The following is a 16,424-nucleotide window of genomic DNA, read 5'->3' on the forward strand; positions in this document are numbered from 1 at the left end:
TTAAAGTTATTGAGAGTGCTTACCCTTTTGTCATTGAGAGACTTCTGGCAGACCCCAATCCTGATATGAGAAGAACTTTGCGGCGACTTGTCATTCGGAATGATGGATCTATAAGGTGGAATCAGTTGGAGCGACTGATGGGCCATTTTTCCTTGTCCCTTTTTTAACCTTGCAAGATTAATCTATTTTTAATAGAGGACATGATTGCATACTATTGGAAATGTATACTTTTTCTCCGGTTGCATCTGAATGTGAGATTTTTCTATGGTATTTGTGTCACTTGATATATCTTTTATTGAGAACATGAATGCTTGGACCTACATGCTAGTTGAGCTGCTGTTGTTTATTCTCTGAGTTATTACAATGAGAAGTGTTGTACTTTAGCTAGTACATCCATGATGGGATGCGATTGGACTGCACCATTTGGACTTGATATGCTACGATGAAGGGGTGTGATGGGGTCATATAAAAGACCCCTGAAGACAACCGTTGGAGTGGTTGGACAAACGTACGTTCAGAACATTTCCTTCATTTTCTCTCCCATTTCCATCAAGGCGTTCCATTTCATCTTTGCAAGAACAATAGGCATTTATGCTGTGGAAATTTGGTGTTTTCCTTGTGATTGCATCCAGACTAACGTGAGGTAGTGTTGTTCGTGATTTATTCGCAATTCAACGTTCGTTCCGGGGCTATTTGCTGTTTGCGCATCGGAATCAGGTAAGTCGTCTTCCGCCAACTTGAATTCCAACAAGAAGAAAATTGTTGCATTATTTGCCTATTTTAGAAATGCGCCTCTATCCAAATTTACAATCAATTTGGAATTTGAAATATCATCAGTGATTGAATCTAGTGATCGGATTTAGTTTATGAGATAATATGCTACATATGCTCTCTATCATGTACAAGATATTCTTGAAGCTGTTTGGGCCAATTATTACTTCTTGATTCTATTATCTCGTGTCATTGCTTTTATGAATCCTCGCTTGCGTAAATTGTTAATTACTGTCCAACCTTTCAAAATATGAATGACCTGTTTCTCTTGTTTCATGTTACTTCTTTTGCTTTTGCAGAGAGATACAACATCTAAGTTGCAAGTTAGATAGTCTCAATTCCCAAGACAACAATGGAGATGGCAATACCAAAAAGGTACTTGTTTGGTAGTATCCATTATCACTTGTCATTTGTAAAATATTCAACATAGGTCTAATGTGGTATGTGGCATACTCATTTTTGCTAGTATCATCGTGTAGAATGTTGGTTCACATTCCAAAATATTAAACGTTTACGAGTATTATAGATTTTGTGTTCATTATGTATTCTCTTTGATAAATGACAAGCTTATTTATCATTGTTACGTCCATTTCCATTTTTTAAAAACTAAAATAGAAACCCAAACAAAAAAAAAAAACCTTTTGGAACCTGGAATCAACCTCAGAATTTGTGACAAAGTAGGTTCCAGGTTATTGATTCTGACGGGTAGGTTTCAAGTTCCAAAAAATGAGGAACCTATACCCGATGGTAGGTTTCAGATTTTAGACGAAACTAGTAAGAAACCGGGAACTACTCATCCCTAATCAGAACTACATATTTCCTATGTGCCATTATTCTCTTTGGAAAAAACCATTTTCTTATTTATTTTCATGTTAAATGTCAATCTATTTTTCAAAAATACTCTTTCCCCAAGTTTTGAAGATTTTAAATTTGTTAAATTTGAAATGAATAATGCTTAGGAATATCAGCCAGCCACAATCCTTGTCATGTCATCGAATCAATGACCATTATTAAAGAATTGCAGAAATTGATTCAAAGCGCGGAGTGAAGAAAAAGTGCCTTCTGCAAAATTAAACCTTTTTCAATAATCGCATACGAAAGAACAAAAGGGAAACTTAGTAAGGAATTTGTTTCCCGGATTCTATCCACGAGTGCTTAATGAAACTTGTTAAGCAACTAAATGAAAAAAAAAAAAAAATTGCAATTTTCAATGTACAGATTACTCTAGTATGATGTATAGTTAATACCTTGAAGGTTGAATTGTTTTAGATAAAATATAACTTAATATAGTATTTCCGAAATCCAAGTGAGTTTTGATGTATTTTATAGAAGGCTAGTCCCTTGTAAGGCAGGTCACTCATGCAACTGGGCAGTGGGCACATTGGGATGTTGCTTTCATTAAGCAGTTGGACAAACTCAACCAATTAGATTGCCCTAATCGGTTCACTATTACCCATAGAGCAATAGCACATGGACAGACACATCCTTACATTAATAATCCTTTCTTAATGATTAATTGCACAATGCACACCTCAAAAGTCAACGATGTTTAGGCTGATTAAATTTGTTAATCATAATTACTTTATGATGTCACTAATATACTTCCTCTACATCGTTATTAAATTACTATGAATTTATCTTTCCGTCCTGTTGACAAACCACATCACAACTGTTTAATCCACCGTGTTAAACCCAATTTAAAGCATGTTTAACATCAAGTCATTCCCTCCATGGATGAAAAATGAAATATAATCTTTGTCCCCATATGATTAAAGTAAGTGTTGCACTAGCTAATGACTTCCTTCTAGTGTTTCATCAATTGCTGGATGCGTAATTGTTGAGATACCCTTCTAGTCAATGACGAGCTACCGTTTGAATTCCAACATTAAAGTCACTTTCAATATTGATCTAATAAAATTATTTCTAGGAAATACGCAGGACTGTTAATATTGGATCGAGCCGACTTCAAATGCAATTGATCGACCTGATCCTATTAGGGGCAGCCAAGTTTCTATGACTAATATCACAAAATCAATTCATTCTTTTGATTCTTTTAACAATTTAAGAATACATTTTTATTTCAAAATGAATAATGATTCCTAAATTTTGATCCAATACATATTATGATTCATAAACAAAAATGAACCAAAAAATCAGGAACGACATTGCATATTCGATTAAATTTTAAAAATTATATTGAATAAATTCAAAATTAAAGTATCACATTCCATATTAAATCAAATTCCAGAAATCATACACCATTTTTCCAATTCAAATTTTCCAAGGGAATAAAGACCCATGACATCATCTGGAGGTGGCGTGTCCGAAAACCAGGGGCAATTCGGACGCGGTCGGCTCAAGAGTAGTACGACTCAATAAACTCTTCGGCTCAGCTAACGAGCCGAGAGAATTCTGACGAGTGAGGATGACTTTGACGGCGCGGACAGACAATCATTTCAGGTCACTGTCCCGTGCGACCTGTGAGAGAGACGGGACGCAAGTTTCGCATATAAAAAGAATCGTAGTGGACACGGTAATAATTCCCCCTGCTCCCAAGTGAGATCATGACAAGGATTGCACTTTTCCTTTTGGAAAATTTTTCTTCTCCTTGCCCCATCCAGAGAGAGCGATAGGCATTTTTTTTCTTTTTTGCTATTTTTCGAAAACGTCCCGAGATTTTTTCTCTGTTTTGTGTAATCAGTGCATTGCGGATGGGGACATTTCTTCATTATATATGATTAAAAAATTGTCCAGAAAACACCGACTAACAAGCCCCTTTATTCTATCTTTTTACTTACTCATTTGTCTCCAATGTGAAAACCTAACTTTCCGATCGTTTCCAGAGAGCAACAGCTGCCAAAATAATGACCTAAATTACATTTCCGAGCCCCCACGTCTCTTAATCATCGACCTAATCCAATTAGCCCCCGGACATGATTAAAATACGATATTTTTATCCCAATTTGTCAAACTTCGTTTGCTAATTATGCCTTAAGGACCCAATGAAGGCCCCGAGTAGTACTCATCTTGGACTTGGAGTCGTACCTAATCGAGAAAAGAAGGAGAGCCAACCTAGCCTCACCGCTGGAACTTGCCCCTCCGTTTCCTTCCCTCCTTTATATTTTCTTATCCTACTTTTTGCTGGTGGATATCTCTTTTGCCTTCACTTGATTTGCTCGGTACTTTAATTCCCCCATTCCAACCACCTTGGCACCAATGCTTGGAATTGGAGAAGTTCAACCGGTTTTCTTAGTGCTTATCCGAAAGTGAATGGTGTATGCATCTTCTTTATGACTTTGAGGTAGTAGCTGGGGTTGCAAATTGAACCGAAAGTTAGCGCAATAAACAGGACATAAATTGTGATTTGACTTAAAATTAGTGGTAGATATCAATCTGAACTATAATCTACAGCAAGGAAGGGAGAAACTAGTTTTTGGATCAACACAAGGTGTATTTGGGATATATATTGTATCAGGGCATGTGCACAGAAGATTGTTTATTTGGAAGTTTGCGAAATACCTTACAAGCCCTATCAACCAGCCAAAGGCCTTTAACTTGTGTACGTGGCTCTAACCCAAAACAATTTAAACATAAACAATGATATTTGAATAGGCTGTGCCCAGTTCCCTAGTAAAAATCCCTCAATGTCTCAACCAATCGTGGTAATCTCAAATGGTTATTTTCACTGCATATTAGCACAAACAAGCAAAATAAGTGAACAATATTTACATTTAGCCAAACCCCTTTAGACTAAAGGCCTTTTTTATTTCCCCAAGGACATTCCCCCAAAGCCGAACCAAACGGGGCCTATATCAAACAATTTCTCCTATCCATAGCCGAAAATGACTTAATGTCAAAACTCATTGTAAAGAGGTAATATATCATTTTTCGAGTTTCAAATTGAACATAAGAGTTGAGTCTATTCTGATGTCTCAAAGTCAAGCTTAAACAAACACAATCTACCATAAAGCCCAAGCTCAAATTCTCTTGAATTGTCGTCAGATCTCTTCTTTCTTTTTTTTTCCTTTTTTTCTTTCTTAGTAAATTAATCAAATCAAATTTTCCAAGAGTCTAGTACATATATTAAACTCAATTTGAACCGTTGAATTTAATAAAATTTTCATGAGATATAAAAGATTAGATTGCTATGATAATGAGGTGAATATATTTTGCTGGGACACAGCAAATTTGACAATTGGGTTAGTTGCTTGTCCCTTCCCCACATCAACCTGAGCTCTACTCTAGGAACTGTACGGAATGTGCGGACACAGGCAACAGCAAATGCTTGCCATATCCTGTTTAAGAAAGCTTTGTCCATTAAGGAGGAACAAAAAGGTTCATCTACAAACAGACCGGTGGTATCTTTTATTCCGACCAGCGGAGTTAGCCGATGCGGATGATTTTCGTTTATGTTATTCAGATCATTCAAATCCACACAAATTGATTGGGCATATCACGAGTTTGTAGACGCACTGAAAGCCGAAAGACTTTGCTATTTGATTAGAGTACTTTCCTAATATCCTTATGAGTATGCTAGGGCCCTTACTTGAGCTTGAATGTTGGGATAAGGGGGCACATGGTCTCTACTGACAATGGTTCTAATTTCAAGAAACTTTTCATCAGGTTACAACCCTATTCAATTTTTTATTATTCGTAAGAGCGGAGACATCGTTGAAAACCGTAAATACTCATTGAATTATTAGACTAAAATCATTTTAGTAAAAGGGTTTTCTTTTATATGTAAAAGAAGTTGAGATTAAAGATTTGCCTTTCTCATCTGTCTCTCCCTCTGCAATTTTCCACTCCTTTCTTACGTTCGATATCTGAGTTTGCGTAATCCCTGAATTTTCTTTTATCTATATATTTAAACTTGCTAAACTTTTGTAGTCAAAATCCTCTGACTTCAAAAGTTAATTGGAGTTGACGCGGTCGTTGGAGCTAACAAATTAATGATGCCATTGCGGATCATTAGTTATTTTGTGGGACAAAAGTATTTGTAAATAAAATCCTCTTCTCTTTTTGAATTTTCCGTTTTTTCTTTTATGTGGCACTAATTATACAACCACTTTCATGTTTGGATAAGCGTGTTTATAGCTACAAGGTATTAAAAACAATACGGAAAGGACATATAGGATTTTTTTTTTCCACGAAAAATGGACAGACTAAACGGAAAACCTAAAAATTAGACGAAATAGCATAGATGGTAATAGTGCCAATAATCTGACTTATAAGTTGTAACTCCTCATTTACCAAGTAATTGTAATAAAATCTCTTATTATCTCTAATAACATCGAAATTCTAAAAAAGCTTTGCTGGGAGGTCTCTTCTTTCTAAATTGAGGACCTGTCCAGATTAACCTTTATTTATTTATCAAAATTTTGTGGCACATGTACTTCAATTTCATTTTCAACAAGATATTTGAAACTTTCACAAAATGCAAATATTAATCAGTAAAGTCGCACAGAACTTTTTCATGTCTTTTTTTTTTTTTTTTTTTTTGGAAATTCGAAACAAACAAGCATGCCTTAAAGTTGCAATACGATCTAAGGCGAAGAAGCAGAAGAAGCGCAACGCATGTTATATAAGAAAGAAAAATCCATCCATATACATATTCGCGAAAATGAAAGAATCGGTGTAATCTCTACAAAACAATGGAAAAACCCAAAAAACAAGGAAGAAGGGATCCCAAAATCCAGCACCCTCTCTATATAACAGTGCAAGCAAATGAAGATTGATCGGCGATGATGATGATCTCTCATACTTGTTGGCATCCGTTGTGGCTCGCGGTCGAACTAGAAGCAAGCTTCGCCAAGAACGTGGGATTCTCATGCCCGGGCATTATGACTACGATCTTGGGCGCATTGTCCTCTTGTTCCACCTTTGATGGCTTGTTGTCATCGCTATCCACTCCGGTTTGATCTTCGGGGTCACGACTCAGGCCGGATGATGCCGAGGACTTCCGGTGGGAGCAAGCGAGGACCACCAGTGCGACCGCGATGAGGCCCAGCATGAGAGCCAATCCTGCGAACAGGTACGGAATCGGCGTGTTCCACTTGTGGAAGCCGCCGTCCACGGTGGCATCGGAGCTCATCTTTGATGAGTGGGAAGCAAACAGTCTTGTTTTGCTTTCTCAAGTTTGTCTTTCGGGCTCTGGTTTTGTCAGTGAAATGTGATCAGGGTGGTTGTGCTGTGCGTGCCTGTGGTTATACTTGGGCGCCAGGATATAAATAGAGAGACGCTTGCTTTTGAGTTGATAACATGTTATTCGATGACAAACCGTGTTTTTAGGGAAAAAAATAAATGGAAAAGATGCACAGTGCTTGTTGGATTAGGACGAAGAAGGTGCAGAGGAGGTTTTGCGAAAGGGAGATTCGGTTTCCGTGTGCTTCGCTGGTACGCATCGCACTCGATACTAAGTATTTCTTTCTTTTTTCTCATTGTCTTCGAAGTTTCCTTCGCCTTTTTATGGTGCCCAGTTTGCCCTCGAGGTTTCCTTGTAATGCCTATTCAGATTAACTTGAAAATGTTATGGAATTGCGTATTTTTGAATAAAATCCTCCCACTTATTTGAACATTATTGGGAGATAAGACTCTATTTTCAAGCCCCTATGCTACCGCATTTTTAATAATTGAATTCATATCATGTGACAATTAATCACCCTCTCTTTGTTTCCACTCCTGACTTATGTTCAAGCCACCGCCCATCCAATGCTGCCGCCTCCTTTTGTCCTAGATGCCTTCCCCACCCTGACTGTCAGCCTCCATGAACAATGATGCCGCCAATCCCCTCTAAATTCATCGTGCGGCTCTCGCCATTCTCTTTATCTTGGCCGCCTCCCCTATTGCTCAACTCCTTGGCTCGAAGCGTTTTAAACCTCAGAAAGCTCAAATATGACTGCCATGGTCCCAATTCGATCTTAATTTGAGGTTGAGACTTGAGCCATGCCCAATCCGAGATTCGATGCTTAGGTTTTTTGTGGAGAATCAAATCTAGAATAGTTTTCTCGTTTCTATTTTTATAGTGGAAATGCATAGGTATTGACGTAATTTGACTTGGTGAGAAATTTCACGTTGTTCCATGAGTAATGAGAAAGGAACCAACGGGGGTGGAAAAAGTGAGGGGTGAATATGTGCCGTGGAGCCCTAATGGCTTTTGGCTCGGCCAATACCAACATCTCCCGTCCCCGCCATCAAAGCGTGTCCTCTCGGCTCAAGTATTAATTCTCTCGATTTTAATTAAGCCATGTTTAATTCACTGACTGGAGTGCTAATCATAACCCGGCCAGCTTTATTCGTCATTTGATTGTATTAAGGCTACTCGATGTGCTTTTGTGACGGATGATCTTAGCACTTCAGCATTTAATAAACGCAATCGTAGGAGACATTCTATATAGGAATCATGTATCCAATTGATTTCTTGTTGTAGGATCTAATCAATTTATATCATCATTTAACTTCGTGCTGATAGTTATCAATTATATGTTAAATCAAGTATTGATTAAACGGTAGTGCAGTTGCAACTTAATTGAAGCAATACGGTCTGATAATTAGCCCAATGAAAAAAAAAAAAAGATAAAAGCTACTCTACATTTGTCCTTTGCCACATATTTGCGCAAATTGCAAAAGTTGGAAGAGAACAGAAAATTAGCCGTATCTTGTCCTGAACCACACAGGCTACGTTTAGTAGTCAAGATAAAAGTCAAAATAGGATAAATTTTATCCTATCTTGTGTTTGGTTTATAACCAAGATAAGATGAAGATGGATATAAGGCAATATTACCGGGATAAAATTATCCCGTAAGGGAGGTCAAGTAACGGTGGATAGAATTTATTATATTCATGGCAAAAAAATATATATATTCTTGGAATAAAAAATCCTTAAAATAATAATTAAATTTAAAAAAATATTTGAATTCTAATGTAAAAAGGAAAGTTCAAAAAAATAAATAATGGAAACTTTTTTTATTTATATATTTGAATTTATATCTATTCTATAATATATTATGTATATATACTTAGTATCTATATTAGTTACATATTTTAGGTGTCCTGGTATAGTTTACTACTTACTCAAATTTTTATTAAGGAGTGATGGAAGGGAATAAAAAAGAGAGGAAAAATAATAAAAAGATAAGTACATGAAATAAATAAGAAGAACCCTAAATTTAAATAAACAAATTCAAACTTGAAATGGATATTTCTAATTCATCTCATGTCCTTTTTTGTATCTCTAGTTCATATTGAAACTTTACAACTCCTTAGTAATTCTTTGTTTATGTCAAAGCTCAATGAAATCAATGAGAGAGTCAAAACTCCTCCTCTGTAACTATTTGATTTACATCAAAAGTACACAAAAGTAGCAAAAGAGTTGAAACTCCTCATTTCTACATCTCTATGAATCATGTTGAAGTTTCATGAAAGTAGCGACAGAATCAATGCACAATACTTTTCAGAATCATGAAGGTAAATAATCATATTTTCTCTCTTTTACTGGATTTGGCATTTACAGGCTGACCTACCTCATTAATGTTGTTGTAGCCTATTTACATTTCTCGTATTGTTGACCTATGGCTTACAATGAGCTCTTCTTCTTCTTTTTTCTTTTTTCTTTTTAAGATGTAATCATACAATATTTATGAATTGCTTAGTAAAAGGTTATCTCCATTTATCTATTTGTGATTTCTTTCACAATGAATCATGAGAAACTTTTACAATCTCCATTTGTGCATTTTCATATTCATTTACATCAATATGTTGTTCATACCTAGGATGTGAAAATATCTTATGTTATTACTGTAATTCACCGAACTATAGACATAATATAGAAAATTCCTAAATTTTATATATTATCTTATGCGAAGAATTAGATTACAAAGCAACCAAAAAGTCTTTTTTCTCTCCCTCTCTCTTTTCTATCCATCGTCTTCTTCAACCTTTAGGCACAAGGGAAGGTTTAAGCTAGTCTCACCCTCCCTTCTATCTATCATTAATTTTATTTGGGTTTTCTTCTTCTTTCCTTCTTTTTTATTCTCTCCTCATCTAGATCTGATAGCTCTTTTCTCTCGGTCTAATTTTAAATCAGAAAGTTTGAACTCTTCTAATCTAATTTTAAACCTATTAGTTTTTCTTTCCTAATTTAGATATGAGAGTTTAATTATATTTTTGGGGATTTGATATCCCCGTGCTCTGTCCTTGTACAGGTCCTTCACCTCAAGTTTTAATGATGATCGTAGAATCTCTAACATCTTGCTGAATTATGAAGATTGACTCTTAGATTTGTGTTTATTCAACATATTTTGGTTGTCTCTGTATGACGATAATGTAGAGAAAATTGAACCTAGGTTCATATCACCAACTGCCAACACCGTAGTTATTAGAGAATGAACTTCTAGTGTGTGCTCATCACTACTGATGATAGTTAATCCAATGATTGATAGCTAATTATTTTGCTTGACAGATTTATTCTTATGGAACAAGTGTGTGCTTAACCCTGCCGATGCTCTGTTGAATCTCCTTATTTCCTCGATTTGGCTTTGTTTTGTAGTATTCTGGCCTTTGCTCTGCTTCAATTTTCTTTGTCATGAAAGTCTATACACTTCTCATGTACACTTTTAAGCAATGAATACAATTTTATCTCGACCAAAAAAAAAAAAATCTTACCATATCCTATCCAATCCTATTTTGCCAAAAAAAATCCATACGGACTACTGCATACAAGGGCTCAAGAGCTGGGCAACATATAGCATGTGATAGTTTTGGTATTTGTTGACACAAAAAAATTATAAATTCTCATTATGGATGAGTAATTAGCTTGGTCAACAAGAATAAAGTTTGGTTAGATCAGAAGCCATCAGTCAACAAGATGAACTTATCAACAATTAAGAGAATCAACAACACCCAATCTCAATAAAGTGAAAAGTGAAATCGATTCAATCATTACGAATCAAGAGATTCACTGAGCAACTAGTGAGTCAAGTAGTAGATTAGCCCTCGTAAAGCCACCAATTAGTTCAGTATAGGTGAAAAAGTTATGAATGAGAGCCCCAAGCAATCCCAAATTCTAACTAAGAGTTGAGACAATGCAATTAATGAGCAGAAGCATACCAACATAACAAATAAGGACAGGGCTAATGGATCGACACAAGTGCATAACCGCTTAATGGTTGTGTCAACAATTTTTTTACTAAAACTTTTTGTAGATAATCATCACTAGATAATTGGAGATCGAGTCTAATGTTTGTAACTGTCAAATTAAATTAAGAGGTTATTTGTGGATTTAAAATTTATAATAAATAATTGTAGGTGCGTGGTATAAAAGCCACTTTGTAATTATTGTAAAACACACAATCGATTACAACATGCCTGTTTTTCTTTAATTTCCTCATAATGTACATTTCTAGCAATATTTCAGTTTCCACTACCCTTTACTGTTAGGGCTAATAGTACAACCTAGAGGGGGGTAAATAGGTTGAATGAGAACCCTGAAGAACTTTTGCAGAATGTAACAAGTTGAACTTCACCGATAGCAAAAACAGATTAACATAATCGAGTGTACCTCTAATGAATAGATATTGATAATAATGAATGGGTAATGCTAATGGTGAAGAGATAAAAGATAGAATATAGAGTTTTATAACAATTCAGCTTTATCCTCAAGGTTACGTCCATTCTCAATATCAACAAGTATTGCACCTATCAACTTATAGATCACACTATTAAAAAATAAACACTACTTTTACAATTGAACACTTTACTTTATCACGATTACAACTCAATATCATCTCACGGAGACATTATCAGCAACAAACGGTCACTATCAATCAAAACAAAGCAAAGAAGAACACTCAAATCATTATATAGTCGCCAAGAAAAAATTATTTTCTTGCTCAAACACTTGGTACATATTGAAAAGTATAAGAACAAAACTTACAACATTACACATTGAGATTTATATGCTTCCTAGTTAATAATCAAATAGTAAACACTTTATTGTGTGCAAGTTTAATAAAATGTGTAAAAAAAATAAAATGTTTTACTCCATATTTCATCAATAAATTTTGCTCCCTCCCTCCCAACCTAATCCTGGATCCGTTATTGCCACAGCCCAACGCTACAACCGGCTGTGCCCACTTTAGACATTCCATTTGTTCACGCATTATCTCATTCATAGCTGGTAAAAACATCAGTACCTTGCTGAGACTTCTGGTTAAGCGTTCAAGTGTTGCTGGTAAAACATCAAAGACCACTGATTTACCATGACAATCAAATCTTTCTCGATATCTTTAGCATACTCTTTACCAAGTAATATTTTACATGTATTCTCCAATTGTCTAGTCCTTCCAAAACACTATATACCAAAAAAAAAAAAAAAAAAGGCAAGTGATGTTCATGTTTCTCCCTTACCTCCATTTAAATTTCGACATCCCTCATCGTTAATCTTTGACAGGACGAAAAAGTGCATTTGCAGAAGGTCCACTTAGGAAGAAAAAAATGTCACATGTGGTCACACGATTCAAAAGTATATGACCTCCTCGTCCTGGCATCAAAAGTCAAACTAATTAGCTGACTCCTTTACCCTGGTCTCTAGGTTGATATTGCCAAGATTAAGGTCAATAGACTTCGCCAAAGAAATTATCCATCAGACAAAAATAATAATCGAAAGGAAATGAGTGGAAGAAGAAATTATCTGACGCATCTCCTATGGTTTGTTGAAATTATGATCTCCATGCAGGGCCAACATGGAAAATTGTTGGCTGAGAACCCTGGTTTTGCTTTTAAAAGATGTATTATCCAGGATTCAGAAATATCTAAAGTGGTGGTGGGATATGCACTAATAGCCCAAAAGTAGCAATTGAGCGGTGGGGGTCCTTTAAGATTAGAAAGTCGATGCTATTTGATTTTGTGTGACCAGGCCTCCCAACACTAATTCCTGCACACACCTTTATGAACCAATTTTATATTTGGAGATCTTCACAATTCAAAAGAGAAAACGAATCAATGAGTTGTAGACCATGTAAGTCTCAATGTTATATTGTTAATTTCAAGTTCTCTAGATGAACCACCCAATTTTCGATGAGTTAACAGAAAAAATATATATCTTTAGAAAGTTGTCTCAGCAAACTTTGAGGTGCTGCAGTTTGAGCGAATGTATCACTAAATACATAAATTAAGTCATTTCATTATACAGCTATAGATGTACACCATAGAATTGTACAAGACAGACGCTATATTAAACTACATATCTTAGAATGAAATGTAGATTTAAGATACACAGTTCATAGGAGAAAAACTCGGGTTACAAAGAAAAGGAATATGTAAAGTGTATATGAAGGTAAAGTTGAGATAGATCGTAGTTTGCTGGCCCACGCGATTTCATTCTTTCCCATGAAACAAGTCTCACAATAGCAGGATGCAAAAAGTAGATTTTTCTGAAAATAGGCTACGCAATATAATTTATTTCAAATGGCATATTGCGGAGAGCTTTATCACTTGACACCAGAATAATCATATTTTCATAATCAATTTTTTCATAACACTGTGGGAAATCGTAAGTCCAATACATTACGGTGAGAGATTGCTATAGTTAGCTCTAATATGAGCCATTAGCATTTACGTAATTGGGTATATTTCACTCGAAAGATTCATTCGATGAATTGGGAGATATTATGATGTAATAGCTACTTCAATCAATTAATCCTAACCTAGTGCATGAAGTTTGGTAGATATCCATATGTCAAGTTGATTTATAATAGGGATAAATGCATTGTAAGTCTTATAATTCTTCAAGAAACTATAATTAAGTCGTAAAACCTTTAAAAAAATGCAATCAAGAATTAAAACTTATCAATTTCTAGAAGTTGTTAATATTTTCCATTTGTTAAGTTGGACGGAGTTTCTAAAAGGACTTGACTACACCAATTTGATAAGTTTTGGAAGTTGATTACACTTTTTGAGAATTTTAGAATTCAATTACATTTCCATGACAAATTTTAGGATTTGATTGCATTTTTTTTTTAAATTTAGAACTCAATTGCATTTCGTAATAAATTTTAGGACTTTCGGTACACTTATCCATTATTAATATAAGTATTCTACATGATCGAATTGACACTTATCCACTTTTGTATCTGATTCTTTTGTAGAGAACAGTGGATGACCCTTGAGAGAGTTGAATAGCCACATGAAAATATCAAATCCAGGTGAGCCCTAGCACTTGACCTTTAAGTCGCAGGCGGGTCATACATTGATTACTATATCTGCTTAAAAGAAGCAATACTCAAATCTTCCGAAGCGTCGCCTACATTGCTAGAATCTAGCTAGTACATTTAAATAAATTGAAGTTCATTGCTATTCCACCATTCTGTTCATTCTCACAGCCCTTTTTTTCTTTATCCTTTTTCTTTGGAGGCCCAAATGATAGAACCTGTTGCCTGTGAATATGTGTTTTATTTACAATATATTTTGTGACTTATTTTGGTTCGGGTTACTTATGTTTTCATTGATCTATTTAAGTCAAAAATTATTTTGTCTCACTTCTACATTTCCCGCTTAGTTTAAAGAGAAAATTGTAAATTGGCTAAGAAAATGAATAAGAAGGTTAATACCCATCTGTGAACTTTCTTAATTGTCCGCACAGTGAAATTCCATAATTGCCCAAATTTGCAACAACTTCATCCTTCTCTCACTTTCTTTTTCAAAATTTTGAGTAAATGTTAGATTTTACTTAGTGAAAGTGTACAAACGTTATTCGATGTTTGTTTTGTATAAAAAAAAAAATCATATACTGGTAAAAAAAAAAGATAAAATAATGCTAACTATCTTATTTCTCTATCCAAATTATTATCAACTTATTATGATGTTACATGAGGAATGAAAAATAATTGCGCAAGTGCTACGTGCATGCCTGAAAACTATCATCCTATTACATTAGAAGGAATTTTTATGATACCATATACTATATTACCAGTTAAGGACATGTAATGGAGGAATATGATATAATCGTAGACACGAGTCAACGGTTGATGTAAGTGAATGAATGCTTCAGTTAAGGAATGATAGAAGCCCACTTATGTTATAGTAAGGTGGCATTTTCTTGTCTTACCAAAATTACGATTTGAATGTTTGTATTAATAAATCTAAACACAACGACCTAATTCTTATTCATTTTTTTTTTTTATGATTGGGAATATTATTGAACTTGTACTCTATATTAAATTCCTCCCCTTGTGTTTCTTATAGATTGCCCTTGTTTCCCTCGTTGTCTGGTTGTTTGATTGTGAAGTATGCAATCCTTGTTGAATCTTATGAATCGCCTGAAAATCAGATACTCCAATTTTGAGGGTCCAAGGATTTTATAGAACGCTTCTAGTGGAAAAATGTGAATAAAAAACCTCAGCCCAATTTAATTAGGTCAATGAAAATTATAAAAACTGGTAACTTAGCTTTTGCGCTCTATGCATATTTTTTATCCTTAGTAACACCAATAATATCAAATGCGAGTTAAGAGAAGGGATGATACTTATTCAATGGTAATATATGAAGTTTTTCAGAATAAGATCAAAATTAATGGGGCCTGAGATTATCACGATGGAGAAAGACACTATTATTATGTTTACTAAGCACTTAAATATTAATAGAATAAAGTGATATCTTAGCATACAATCATTGAATATTATTTACGATACTAAGTCTAATCAATAAAAATAAATAAAATATAAAATCTCTATCTTATAATAAGTTGCAATTTCAATCTTTTATTTACTTAACAAAGTTTGTTGCAAGTTCAAGATAATATAAATTTTTGGTAATACCGAAGCAACATGAGTTATTTATTAAATAAATAAATTTAAACAATTGTATTCTAAATTAGCTATATTCGTTTAAAATTTTGTGCATTTATCAAGGTAAATTTATTTTTTTGTTTATGCAATTTGTTTAGTGCATTAAATCAAATTATTATAATAAAATCAGTCATGGTTAAATTACAGATAACATTATTATTATTTACACATACTATTCTGGTGGAATTTATTCAGTTAATGGTAATGTATATATTAAGAATGGATGTCTTGCTGATAAGATATGATTTTAGGTTTCCTCTAATTTTTCTATTTTAATTTAATAATTTATATATTTAAATTGTTGTGTAATTGATATAAGTATTAAATATTAAATATCAGTACAAATTCATTCACATAATAAAATAAGCTACGATACAAACTATATTTAGTAATATGTAAGCAAAATGAGATTTTTAACTAAGATTTATGCGTGTAATGAAATAGGTCATACTTGAAATCATGAACCGTATATTTGTTAAATAGGCATATTATTATTTTTAAGTGTGGTTCATTCAATAATGACATATATGATACATTCGCAAATGGGTAATATTTTAAATTTAATTGCCTTATATTTACCATTTGTTTTTTCTTTTTTTTTGGGGGGGGAATAAGCTATATTGTTGGAAAAATATTATTCATTAATATGTTCTTTTTATCTATTTTTTTTCCAGTTTAAGGTCAAACACGAGATATAGATTAAAAAAAAAGAAGAGAAAAGTTGTATTACGAAAGTTAAATCTCATGAGATTTTCCTCAATCATTTTATTGAAATATCAAATGAAACTCTAAATTTAAACTAATATATCTATT

General features: G+C 34.1%; 1 protein-coding gene across 1 annotated transcript; it reads right to left on the minus strand.

Moving 5' to 3' along the window:
• Positions 1-6,326: 6,326 nt before the first annotated feature.
• Positions 6,327-6,991, minus strand: LOC104422063 (protein GLUTAMINE DUMPER 2). The gene has a single exon (XM_010034286.3). It carries the CDS (start codon positions 6,860-6,862, stop codon positions 6,527-6,529), a length of 336 nt encoding a protein of 111 aa, XP_010032588.1. The 5' UTR covers positions 6,863-6,991; the 3' UTR covers positions 6,327-6,526.
• Between the last annotated feature and the right edge of the window lie 9,433 nt (positions 6,992-16,424).

The sequence above is a fragment of the Eucalyptus grandis genome, chromosome 10 (assembly GCF_016545825.1).
Source record: "Eucalyptus grandis isolate ANBG69807.140 chromosome 10, ASM1654582v1, whole genome shotgun sequence".
In the NCBI taxonomy this organism is placed as follows: domain Eukaryota; kingdom Viridiplantae; phylum Streptophyta; class Magnoliopsida; order Myrtales; family Myrtaceae; genus Eucalyptus; species Eucalyptus grandis.

Bases quoted from the DNA above. Each gene is read 5' to 3' on its own strand.
- LOC104422063 (XM_010034286.3), bottom strand. From the start codon at position 6,862: ATGAGCTCCGATGCCACCGTGGACGGCGGCTTCCACAAGTGGAACACG.